Source organism: Citrus sinensis, chromosome 1 (genome assembly GCF_022201045.2).
Source record: "Citrus sinensis cultivar Valencia sweet orange chromosome 1, DVS_A1.0, whole genome shotgun sequence".
In the NCBI taxonomy this organism is placed as follows: Eukaryota; Viridiplantae; Streptophyta; class Magnoliopsida; order Sapindales; family Rutaceae; genus Citrus; species Citrus sinensis.
In genome coordinates, this window is record NC_068556.1 from 844,199 (window position 1) to 856,691 (window position 12,493).

A 12,493-nucleotide genomic window follows, 5' to 3' on the forward strand; every position below is an offset into this window, starting at 1 on the left:
CGTTTTAACGTAATGTTTAAAATTATAATGTTTTTTTTATTATTATTTATCACTTTATGTGTGTGATAGTGATTTATACTTTATTTTAGAAAGTAGTCATTACTTAAATTTATACTTTGTGTGATCACTACCGGTGCTCTATTCTAATTACTGCTCATTATTATTATTAGTCTTTTAGAATAAACTATTAAATTTAAAATAAACTATTAAAATCTTTTGGAATGATGATAAGAGAGGCTTTAAGCTCGTTCAACACTTCCAACTGCACCTATCATGCGCATATTCGCAATTGTCCTGTTGTAATTCAATCCGTCTGTAACTATAATTTATGTTACAAACGATGACATCATGACAATATGAAGAAAACATCTAGTCTCAAAACTTAAGCCATCTCTTCTCTTTCTCTCTACTGGAAACTTCATGTGACGCTGATGCTTGAGCTGCCTCAGCCTCTGCCAAAGCCTTTCGGGTCTCATTTAGCTTCCTCATAGCAGCCTCAAAAACAGCTTTCTCATTTTTGTTCCTATTAACCATCTCTTCCAGCTTCACGACCCGGACACGCAAATCCTTAATTTCATCATCATAAGCAACCAGATCCCTCCTACTTATCTTCTTCTCCTTCACTGAACCTTTGTGCTGCTGCATTTTTGGTGAACTACCGTTAATAGTTTCATGGTGTACCCGAAGCTGATTATTGATGAGCGAAAAAACATCTGGTCTTGATTCCTCTTCATCTCTTGCCGCCCGAACTGCTTCTGCAAACTTCTTTTCCCGCTTTCTCCTGCCACCTCTGCTTCGTTTCTTTCGTTGCTTTTCATCTTTGCCCTCTTTACTTTGATGCAACTCCACAGCATGATCAAGAGATTGTTTTGGTGGAAGGACTTTCACGGCTACAGGGTCCAAAATTCCCTGCCCGGATGCACCCAAACCCATCCCTTCGCGATAACCCATATTGGCCATCATCTTGGAAGCTATGCCTCGGGTGTGATTCTCCCACTTAGCAAAAACAACAGTGTCATTCCGCACGCCCCTTTTTAAGTTATTGCTCTCATCAAATCCTACACCATGCGGGCTATCTTCTTCATAGTCACTTGAATCAGATTGTTCTGAGCTAAAATCACTATCTTCTTCATCACTCATTTGCGCATACTCAGACAATGTCATAGCTTCTATCCCAAGCTTTGCAGAACTTCCGTCATCTCTAAAGACAACCTCCCCCATTCTATGTTCATCATCCCATGATCCAAGTTCTGCTTTTCTCCAAATGCCCACTTTATCATCTGAGAGTGCCCAAATAGTGGATCCCACCAGTGACTGCTCCCAACTTGTTGGAACATATTTCTTCAGGAAAGACAGTGGGACATCGATTCCTGAGCATAAAAACTCACATCAACTCTCAAATACTGGTAGAAACGTGAGCAAATGATAAATATGAGGAACAAGATTGCTGTTCGCATAGAAAGAATGGGAAAAATTTATAGAAAAATAGATTAGAAAACATACAACATTTTGTTCATGCCAAAGCAAGCATAAGAAAGATTTGGGATTAGAAACTTTTCAGGATACATAACATGGTCAACATTTAAGAAAATGGGTGAAAAAAGCATGTGCCAGTGCTGGTATAACATGGTAAATGCATGAGAACAGATGTCGATAGTTTATTTCTGAACATAAACAAAAAGGAAGTTCCGCACAAAGAAATACCTATAAGAAATTTTCTCTCACTCAAAACAAAAGACTATGCGAATTTCTCACTTCTCCATATTCATTATACCAAATAGAATTTCTCCAATTTCAAGATTAAAGTAAAATAACCTCCACTAATGTTATTCCCCACAAGTTGCTTTACAATGAAACTTTAAAACAATCAAGAATTCAGAACATATTCCAGGATCTATGGTCCACAAAAGACAACAGTTGCAGCATACCATGTGATAAGCGGCAGTTAGTACCAAATCGACATCGTTGCTGCAGAAAGAACTTGCACATCTGCACTAGGTGACCTTGCATCAGTACAATATTTGACAAAAACTTCTTCCCCAAAATACTATACTATAATGCTAAACTAGCTTTCCACAAACTTCTCCTCACATTTCTAGAACAAATAAAAGCAATAGACTGACCAACAAGTTATATGAAAGTCTACACCAAAAGGGAAAAGAAAAAAATGCACATTAATCCAGCTAAAACAAACTAGTAATTTAATGTTTTCACTTTTAAATCTAGATGCAATTAATCCATTCTTGTCATCATTACAAGGAACAGAACATACATCTGACAAGCAAATATTGCTTTCTCCAAATCTTTTAGGAGAGTGCTGACATTGACAATAGCAAGAGCAATCTACAAAAGTAAATTAACTGAATCAATTTGGAAGAGAATCAGAAAATTGTACCCACCAACATATTTTCAGATGTAGGCCTGAGGAAAGAAACCTTTGCAGAGTCGGTTTCCTCCAATCCAATAATCCGACCATCATACCAACGTCCATCATTATAGCGGAATCTACATTTTGACCCAACAGAGTACCTTTGGTCCTCCAACGGCTCAGGTTCAACATCAGCCGGATCAAGTGGCTCTGCTTGGACATCCTCAGTCCTAGAACTACAACCATGTAGCACTAAATCAGCTTCTCGCAACAACCGAGCACGTTTTAGATGAAAAAGGCCTTCCTCAGCATCTTTAATTGCCTGAACAAGCTCCTTAAGTACCTATTACAAAGAAATTTATTCAATAACACAATGGCAATTATGTAAACCGAAAGTAGTTCGAGCTAAATTTAACGATATCATCAAAACAGAAGCTTTGATATGAGACTGACGAAATTTTTGATTTTTTTTCTTCTAATTTTTGACCTAGCGTTAAAAATCAGATCATATTTGAAGAAAAAAACAAAAACAAAAACAAAAATAACAAGATAACATATTACCTCCTGGAGTTCGGGATTGAAGGGGTCAGAAGCTACGGCGTCGTTTAAGGCGGTGAGCGAGTCCCTCTGTTCATTCAACTGCTGTTCAAGCTGGTTCTCTAGAACTCTCTCTTCTTCATCCGCCATTGCCGCGACTTATTCGAAATACGGACGCACGCTTGCTCAAGCTAGAGAAAGTAAATATAGATTTGTTTTAGGCCCAGGCCCATTTGTTTTTTTACGCGCGAGAAAGGCGCGTGGATAAGGTTAAACTATCTTCGTCTCAAAAAAATCAAAAAGCGAATAAACAGGCGGCAAATTTCTATTCTAGAGTGACAGGATTCAGAGCGAACCCTAAGCAGAGAGGAATGGGGGATCATAATTTTCAGCATAATCATCAAGCGATTGACGGTTTGGTGAATCTATTGACGAAATCGAATCACGAGCTTACGATGGTTCAGTACAAGCTTGAGAAAGAGTTTCAGCAAATTTATCCGGACAATGTAAGCAAGCCAAATCTCGCTATGCAGCAAATTCTTCTTCATATCTTCGTTTTTATTTTTATTTTTATTTTTATTTTTATTTTTATTTCCTTATAGGCAAATCCAATGAAGCTGGTGTCTAGAATAAAGAAGGTACAAGAGGATTTGCCTATCTTGAAAGAGCAGTGCCGCGAGCTTTTAGCTGCCAAACAGGTATATAATTATAAAACCATCCGTTGCTAATTCATTTGTAAAGTGGCGTTTTTTTAAGTAATGCGGTGTGAAATTGCTGGATGGAATTATAAGGAATTCTGAAAATGCAATTTTTATATCAAGTATTGGCTGTTAAGATTATGACGTGGCGTGACTAACTTGCAAATTGAAGTTGATCTTTGCTTTTTGGATTGATTATCAGGATTTGATTGATAAGGCTAGTGCTATTCTTGTTCGGAACAGAAATTTAGTGCAGCGGATGCAAGTGTCATTGGACATTCCTGTTGCTAATGAGTCTGAAGATGCTTCATTTGCTAACTTCAAGCAGGTATTATGTTAATATTCCTATTGCTAGTGAGTCTGAAGATGCTCATTTGCTAACTTCAAGCAGTTATTATGTTAATATTGTGAATTTCTCTTGGGGAACTCCTGGTTGTTGCTTATGTATTATCTGGATCTATTGCTTTCTACTTTTACTTTATGTCTTATTATTTGAGACTATAAGTTAAACATAAGAGGAACTGTACTGTTTAAGAGTTGTGAATGTATCACTGGGACAAACACCCATGGATAAAGTCAGCATTTCATGATTACTGTAGCAAACTTAATATGTATGATTACTTGAGAAGATAATGGGGTGATTTGGATTGCTCTATTCTTTCTTAATTGAAGAGACGACTACATATCCTCAGTTATTTTGGCACACTTTAACGTCTTTGCTTCATATGGAGTCCAAGAAGATAAAATGTTGTCTATTTGTTTCATATGTATGAAAACCAAACAATGCATCATCGTGTTTAAATTTTCAAAACGAACATTTTCCAGGTGGTGTTTATGGTGCTAATTTACAAGGTTGCCTATTTTCCAAGTGGTGTCTAAAGTGTTTGCACCATTTGCCAGCAAGCAACCAAGATTAAGCTATCCAGGGCCTTTGCTTGCAAGAAAATAGCCATGCAGAGATTTCTTTTTTTTCTTCCCCTTTTTCTTTCTGGGTAGCTCTTGTTTGGCTAACAGCTAGCAAAGCCTACAGATATTTATCGTTTACTTTTGTGCTCACTTCTTAACTCTTACATTTTCTTGCATGCATATAGGGTTTAGAAGACAACTTTGTCACTCTTTTCATTTTTAATGCAGGTAATTGATGAGTGGACAGTTCAAGTCAGATCCAGAACCAGTAAGGATTTGACTGATTTTTGTGTTTTCTAGTTTTCCTTGGTGGGACAACGGATAATAACAGAGCATTCTTCATGATGCAAGATAGTTTTATAATCTGTCCAATAATTTTTACAATGTTGTTTTGGAAATGCAGGAGACGAGGACCATGACTCAAATTCTGAGGATATCAACAAACTTCTTTTCTCAGCTATTGTTCAAGGCAACTGAGAAGCTTCCAAGAGCAAATATCTTCCGGTGCCAAATTATGCCATTCCATTCTACTTAGAATATTGATTATTTCATTGTAATGCAAATACCCATGTTGGCTAAGGTTAGTTTCAATGAGTGTAAATGTAAACAAATTCTGTCTTTATTTTTCATCACTTGAAATTGATATGAGATGATTAAGCCTTCGTCTTTCTAATTTAACTTAAGAGCAAAGTCAGCAAACAATATAGTGGATGAGGGTCACAAAATCACTCTGGCCTTGATCTGTGGGTTTTCCCCCAGTTTACATGCATGAAGAGAACAGACAAAGCATTTTATTATGTAGGGAACAATTTCCAGAATCATGCCCAAAAGTCAGATTCAAGGACTTTACACACAATTAAAAAGAAAAAGTTACATACAAGCTGGACATTAGTAAGCATTAACCACCACAGCACTTATAAAAGAAGATCCTTAGCCATGTCAATAACCAGTGTACAAATTCATAGATCAATGAGGCAATGATCTGAATGTTGGTCTTTGCAAAGTCAGAGCAGATGCAAAAGAATAACGATATAAGACCTTGAACTTGTACAGTACTGGCTAATTCGTTTACTTTTGGCAACATTCTATGATTCTTCAATTGCAAAAACAAAATAATAAATAAAAAAGTATGCACCATGGAATCAAGGAGGCTATAATTATTGCCCGGTATAGGAAAACAAATGAGAATAAAAATTTGTAATATCTCTTTCAACCTCAATGGTTGTCATGGCCACAACTTCACACTGTCTCTACTTGGAAATAGGCGGCTCTCCTAACCACTTGGCACGAAAGCCTGTTCCCTTACAATCCGAGCAGCACACAGAACCCTAGAAATATCATCACAAGGAAGATTGATTTTACAAAGTTAAATTGTCGAAAAAGAGAAGATTGCATGAAGTCATCGGTTCAGGTAAACCATACTACCTTTCCTGCACATATTACACAAGTGGTGTTTCTGGAAGGAACTTGACAGAGCATGTTATCACCAAGTATAAAGAAGCCTGTACCCGCACACCATTTGCAGTCAATATGGCCATTTGAATTGCAAGAAGAACAAGACACCGGCCTAGGTTGCTATAATCATCACAAATATTGGTGATATTAATAAGAAAATTAAAAAAAAAAACCAAGCATATTATTACATTGAAATAGATTCCATTATCATGGTGTGTTATCAACAAAACAGCAACCTATTAGCCAGCAAATTTCAAACCTCAATCAGATTTTCAGCATGTTTGTAACTGTTGCGCTCCTACTTAATTTTCAAAATGAAACAGCATCTTTCCTGAATTAATATATGACAGTAAACAGACATTACACTTAGGGAAATATCAGGAGTTTCCACACAATTAAGACATAAATAACTCAGGATATACCAAGGCTAACTTGGAAATCTATGCCTAATTCAGGCAGATCTACCTCATAGTTAAAAAACATTTACAAAGGAATATGAGTTTCCAAAGGGAACTCAAGCTCATTTGCCCATAACAAGGAAGAGCTTTTAGCACCCAAACAAAGCATGGCATGGGTGGTCATGCACTGCTCATACTCAACAACAAATTATTTCACAACGGCTACGGATTAAAAGTCACAACAATCTAATCCCAAAAACATACTATTGAATTAACTTTATCAACGTCAGTCATAATCTCAGAATTTCATCACTAATTTTCCACAATGGTTTAATAAATTGTATACTTACGCAATTAATAGTTGTATTATTTTTCTCCTTTTATTAACTTTTGCAAGGATATAATAAACTTGTATCAACAACAACAAAAACAAGAATTATATATTGAAAAATAAATAAATATATATTCCCAGCAGAAATAAATGAAAATTCATAAATAGTACCTGAGAAATTAACCAGGCTTGCTCCATGCGCTTAACGAAATTAGACGAGCTCTCGTACGAGTCGACCACAGAGGCTCTTACGCCCACACCACAAACCGACCGCCTCGTGCTAGTAATACTTGTACCACGAGGTACGACACGCATCGGTGACTTTCTTGTTAGTAAAGCAAAATCCATCTTCTTATCTATTGATTTTGTAACAACATCAACTGCTCTACAACTACAACAGCTGCTACTACCACTACTCATCATCGTGTCTTCTCCTTTTCGTAATAAAAATATATATATATTTCTTTTTTTTTAAGTTTTCGTTGAATATTCTTTTTGAGAGGGGAGAATAATGGGAAGATGAAGATGAAGATGAAGATGAAGATGATAACTGTTGGCTCCGGCCAACTGTTTTTGTTTGTTTTGAGACTCAACCTGATTTTGTTTTCCCAAAGCTTTGGTCGGTGCATGGCTATTCTGATCTGGCCCACGATTGGCCTGGCAAACATGTTGGGTCTCCAACTCGAATGGGCCTGCTTCGGGATTATATTCTCTTGTGGTACTTTTTACACCCCTTAAAATGTTTTCTAAACCCCGCTTTTGTAATCATTGTTCTGTATCTAGTAAAATTACATAAAAGGACAATTTTTAATTTAACTAAATTAAAATATTCTAACACTCTATTACAAAATAATAAAAAAATTTCACATCCAGAAATCATCAAACCTCGCACCTTTAAATAATGTAAGTATTTTGTTATAAAATCAAAATAATTTTGGGACAATGAATAAATAAATAGCATAATATATGATAAGATTTTTATTATTAAAAAAAAGTATGTTTACAATTTAACTAACTCTATTACGATATTTGTCCTTTTTTTTGTTAATTTTAATATATATATATATATATATATATATATATATATATATATAAAGAGCATTCTCACTTTTGTTGAAGTGAATATGCAAATCAAAATATTAAAAAAAATTCAATATATTAGAGACGGTGTTTTTTTAATCTGTTAATGGCATCGTCACTTTATTAAAATGAGAATATACTCACTAGAAAATTATTATCATTATTATTGTTGTTGTTGTTGTTGTTGTTGTTGTTGTTATATAAAGTAAGGTTTTACAAGAGTCTTAAAAAGTGTTAGTTCCACTCAAGATTCAAGAGTTTTAACTTTTGTGCGACATAATTGTATACTCAATAATAGAATAACATAGTTAAATGGACTTCAGTTTTCAGTCACATAATTTAAGAACAACAGTATAACAAAATTACAATTAATTACCTCAATAATTTCCTTTATGTTACTTCATTTGGAAGCCTAGACTTTAGTTAAATGAAAAGACGAATAAGCACACAACCTGAACATATGTAGACTCTGATGATGCTTTATAGATTTAACTTGGAGAGTGACGACATGGTTGGTTTTTACATCGCCTCTGCTTTCATGGACAAGCAAGGTCAAATAGTAATGCAAATTAATACCAACAATATTATATTATTACAATGTCAGATTAGATATTTACACATATCATGATATAGCTAAGAATCTAGCTGATATATAGTTAGTTAGTACTTATTTTATATGGCAAGTAATAAAAAGGGTAAATTGTGAATTTTGACACAAAATAAGAATGAAATAAAGATTTAGTTAGTAGCCAATAAAGTTGTAATAAATTTTGATGCATTCTAATTTTGAAGTTGGCGTGCATTGTGTAGGGCGGTGGCAAAAGCTTTTCACTTTTGTTGGAGGAAGTCAATCTGCGTCATTTAAGAATGTCTTCAACCAGACCAGATTATTTCGGAATGACTTGGTCGTTCAATATAAACTAAGAATCCAATACTGTAATTATAATATGAAAGGGACGTTCATAACTATCACAAAAGTAACAATATAAATGATCAGTCAATACGCGTCTGCATGCCATGGCATAATATGTTTCGTCAGGGCATGCACTTCACCTTTAGTAGATTCGTAAGTTGTGTACCCTACATGTACACTTCAGTGTTGTACGGACTCCAAAGAAGTTGATCTGCTAGCATCTTCAACTTGCCACAAATCTGTATCTCTGTCTTTGTCTTTGAGTTGGGGCGTGATTGTCGCATCTTTTATTCCACAATCCCACTCTTCCAATTCAGGAGGATTAACAAGTGTGATTTTTTTTTTTTTTTTAAATTTAGGAAGGCAATAACTAATGACAATGAAGATGTGTCATAATCTATTCCCAAAAAAATCATCACCAAGTATTTTTGCACTCCTTACAAATGATAAATAGAGAATTTCAAGGGATACCTATTTTCAAAGGATCCATAATCTCATAACTATGGCAGTGGATGAGCTTTAATCTTTTTCCGTTTGTTTTAATGTTATTATTCAAACGGTTGGCATATTGTCATTTACTTTGCACAGCAGCTCGTACGACACTTAAATAACTTCTAATACAAAAATTGCTAAGTAAACCTAGTGAACTTCTCAAACTAGCTAAGTAAAGATGATTGCAACAGCTATAGAGAAGAGAGAACAACGTAGTCAAAAAAAAGTTTTCTTATTCAAATGAGAGAATACAAGAAAGCTTTACATGTACGTTGCTTATACTTAGTGTGCGGTGTGTGCAAAATGGCAAATGTCATGCTTTATTTATAAGGGAGGCTTAGCCATTCTAGTGCCTTCTACACACTTTGCGCAACTTGCCTAAATGTCTAGATATTTTATAAGTGTAGACAAGTGCTAGAGTGTGATGGAAAATTTTGAAATCAAGCCAAGCCCACACACCTTGACTTGGATTTGGGCTGTTGGACTCGGAGACTTGGGCGGACCGTTGCTTAGCGCATCCCAATTTAGCCTCTTTTGCTGGAAAATTTGAGCGGCCCTTGACAATAGTCATACCTTTATGGAAAGAGGTATGTGATTAATTTAGATTTGAAATTGGTGGTGAGGCTTCACCTTTACAAGAATTCTATTATCTTAAATTGAAAGACATAAATTACATAAATCAATTTTTGAAAATGGATGAATACTAGCAGCGATCAATCCTTTTTGGACAAAGAACAAGACTTCTAGAAAATATATATATATATATAAGAGCATGTGGGTGTATTTTATTATATGAGTATTAAGTAATGCTCTAAAACGTTCGAAAAAACTTGATTTGCATAAAAATATACACGAATGGATTTTTCTTCGTGATTAAAAGTCATTTTTCTTCACAAGGCAGTTTTTAGTTTTTATTATTTATTTGTTAGAGAATAACAAAAGGTTTTTTTTTTTTTATCATGTACATGCAAGCTGGCATAAATTGAAGATTGAAGATTAATTTGCTTAACATTGATTTAACTTGATTTGTTGTGCCTCTCAACTTGCATGCTCTCTTTTTGTGATTTGATTTGCATGACTTTGAGGGAGATAGAAAACGAAAACGTCAACTCGTTTCCTTCTATTTTATTGATTGAAGTTTTCACTCAATAATGATCAACTAGATTTGCAACTTTTTCCTTTTTTTTTTTCTTTTAATTTCTTTAATTCGCTGAAACAGCTCTTATTTCAACCAATTTGAATAGAAAATTTACCTAAAAAATAATCTGCCAAGAAAATGAATCAATGTATCAAAAAAAAAATGATGATCATGTGTAAAAATATTAATGGATTATATATTTGTGCATGAAGATAAATTATAATAATAAGCAATTAATACTTAATCATTGAGTAGCAGCATGATAAGGACAATGTCGGCGCACCAAAGGGCTTTGTCAAGCTCACCAAATTAATTAGGGTTTCACTCGTAGCTTTCTAGCAGTCTTTTCAAATTCAAATGCAATTATCCCATCAAAAGAATTGATTAAGCTCATCAACTGATCTCTTAACTCCTACTTGCTACCTTATAAGGTAAAATGCTGTTGTTACAAGTCTAATTATCTTTACTTCTTCAAATGGCAAGCATTATGAACAACACAATTCAATTTTTTAACTGTTGGGTTCTTGATAAGATTAAAGATAAGTTTGTTCATTATATTGATATTTCGATTACATCTCAAGATTCTTTCCCCACTTATAAAGCAGCTTTTATCCTAAAATCCGACATTGGATTTTCTTGTACCGTGATAGAGTTAAGTTTAATGCAATGAACTCAGAAACTGGAGGACTGTTCACATCAATTATGCAAAAGCACTATGAGCAAAATTATAAAAGCCATTTTGACATTGACCCATCACCTGTCCGTACCAAATTTAAGAAGAGATTAAAGCAAATTTATATCAAATTAATCTCTTAAAAAAAGGTTGACATTATGAGCATATTCATATTGCCCAATGGCAAATGTGCGTGCATGAAGAATGGACTAGTTAATTTATTATAAGATGGTAACTATATACATATAGTACCTGAGTATATATAAAAGGGATGGCTGAGTTGCTTCGTACGATAAACGCTTAATTATTCAATTAAAATAATAATTGTCACCGTGATTCTATTACCAACGAATTAGTTCAAAAGTAATCAATTCAAGATTTAGTAAAGCTTATTATCAATAAAATAATGGAATCAGTTGAAGGATATATTAATTTATTATGATTTTTTTTAACCGAAATTTGTTATGATTTATGAGAGTTCCTCTCCATAGAAATGATACCCACACATGCACATCGTTAAAACTATTTAATTATAAATTAGGAAAAACCTCTCCCTCAAGCTTCTCGATTTCTTTATTGAAATTCCTTAATGCTCCATTGACAGAAGATGCAAAGAAATTTCATCGGTTGATCATTAACAGAAGATGCAAAGAAATTTTCTTCTCTTATTGGTAATTAGCTTAATTTCTGTTTATATTTCATCAGTTGACAAAACAAAAGATATTAAAACACTAAAATATCCATTAACAGAAGATGCAAAGAAATTTCATCGATTGATCATTAACAGAAGATGCAAAGAAATTTTCTTCTCCTACTGGTAATTATCTTAATTTCTGTTTATATTTCATCTGGTTGACAAAACAAAACAAATGGGTTATAAAATTTTCACAAAAGATATTAAAACACTAAAATATCCAAGTACTTACAAAAAAAAAAAAAGTTGCAATAAAATAAAAGACATTCTAGACTAGTTCATGTCTTTTTTTTCAAATTTTGTGACTATTTTTTTTTTTGGGGGTCAAAGTAGTACGGTTGTAAAAATTTTATAAGTTTTCTAGGGTAGTTTTCACAAATAATTTTTTTTGTCATGAAAAAAAAAAGAAAAAAGAACTTCTACACCTAAAATTTCATCCCAAATTTATTGGATGATGATAAAACATAATAAGATTAGGTTTATAAAGTAGAGAGCCGACACAACACCAATCAGTTATAATTATGAGTTAAGTAACTGTTAATTTCTTATATCTAGCTGCTTGACGCTAATCAACGTGTGGCCCGTCAAATATTATATCAAATCGCAATTTATATGCCTGTATTGTAACTTTACAAGTCTAATAATGTGTTATATCTTTGTATTGAAACTTTGTGAGTCTAATGAATGATATATAATACACACACACACACATATATATATATATCATCAGAGTTGGAGTCTGCAATTAAATTCACCGGCTAGCCAGCTAGTAACATCCAAATCCAATCATTGTATTCAAACCGTGGCCCC

The 12,493-nt window shown here is 33.9% G+C and overlaps 3 protein-coding genes across 3 annotated transcripts; 1 reads left to right on the forward strand and 2 right to left on the reverse strand.

The window, feature by feature from the left end:
- Positions 1-222: 222 nt before the first annotated feature.
- On the reverse strand, positions 223-3,097 carry LOC102615625 (zinc finger CCCH domain-containing protein 22). The gene is made up of 4 exons (XM_006483454.4): positions 2,930-3,097; positions 2,400-2,711; positions 1,929-1,989; positions 223-1,370 (listed from the first exon to the last, which is right to left on the reverse strand). The coding sequence occupies exons 1-4, from the start codon at positions 3,053-3,055 to the stop codon at positions 376-378; spliced, it is 1,494 nt and encodes a 497-aa protein (XP_006483517.2). The 5' UTR covers positions 3,056-3,097; the 3' UTR covers positions 223-375.
- A 107-nt stretch (positions 3,098-3,204) lies between these two features.
- LOC102615926 (hypothetical protein) lies at positions 3,205-5,171 on the forward strand. The gene is made up of 5 exons (XM_006483455.4): positions 3,205-3,411; positions 3,508-3,603; positions 3,806-3,931; positions 4,738-4,777; positions 4,913-5,171. The coding sequence occupies exons 1-5, from the start codon at positions 3,277-3,279 to the stop codon at positions 4,984-4,986; spliced, it is 471 nt and encodes a 156-aa protein (XP_006483518.1). The 5' UTR covers positions 3,205-3,276; the 3' UTR covers positions 4,987-5,171.
- A 107-nt stretch (positions 5,172-5,278) lies between these two features.
- Positions 5,279-7,267, reverse strand: LOC102616218 (hypothetical protein). The gene is made up of 3 exons (XM_006483456.4): positions 6,865-7,267; positions 5,935-6,084; positions 5,279-5,837 (listed from the first exon to the last, which is right to left on the reverse strand). The coding sequence occupies exons 1-3, from the start codon at positions 7,114-7,116 to the stop codon at positions 5,760-5,762; spliced, it is 480 nt and encodes a 159-aa protein (XP_006483519.1). The 5' UTR covers positions 7,117-7,267; the 3' UTR covers positions 5,279-5,759.
- Positions 7,268-12,493: the final 5,226 nt, after the last annotated feature.

Bases quoted from the DNA above. Each gene is read 5' to 3' on its own strand.
- LOC102615926 (XM_006483455.4), top strand. From the start codon at position 3,277: ATGGGGGATCATAATTTTCAGCATAATCATCAAGCGATTGACGGTTTG. The intron at 3,412-3,507 runs GTAAGCAAGCCA...ATTTCCTTATAG, and splicing joins AGCAAATTTATCCGGACAAT to GCAAATCCAATGAAGCTGGT. The intron at 3,604-3,805 runs GTATATAATTAT...ATTGATTATCAG, and splicing joins AGCTTTTAGCTGCCAAACAG to GATTTGATTGATAAGGCTAG.
- LOC102615625 (XM_006483454.4), bottom strand. From the start codon at position 3,055: ATGGCGGATGAAGAAGAGAGAGTTCTAGAGAACCAGCTTGAACAGCAG. The intron at 2,712-2,929 runs GTAATATGTTAT...TCTTTGTAATAG, and splicing joins TCAATCCCGAACTCCAGGAG to GTACTTAAGGAGCTTGTTCA. The intron at 1,371-1,928 runs GTATGCTGCAAC...TTTTATGCTCAG, and splicing joins TAACTGCCGCTTATCACATG to GAATCGATGTCCCACTGTCT.
- LOC102616218 (XM_006483456.4), bottom strand. From the start codon at position 7,116: ATGATGAGTAGTGGTAGTAGCAGCTGTTGTAGTTGTAGAGCAGTTGAT. The intron at 6,085-6,864 runs GTACTATTTATG...TGATGATTATAG, and splicing joins AAGCCTGGTTAATTTCTCAG to CAACCTAGGCCGGTGTCTTG. The intron at 5,838-5,934 runs GTAGTATGGTTT...TGATATTTCTAG, and splicing joins GTGTAATATGTGCAGGAAAG to GGTTCTGTGTGCTGCTCGGA.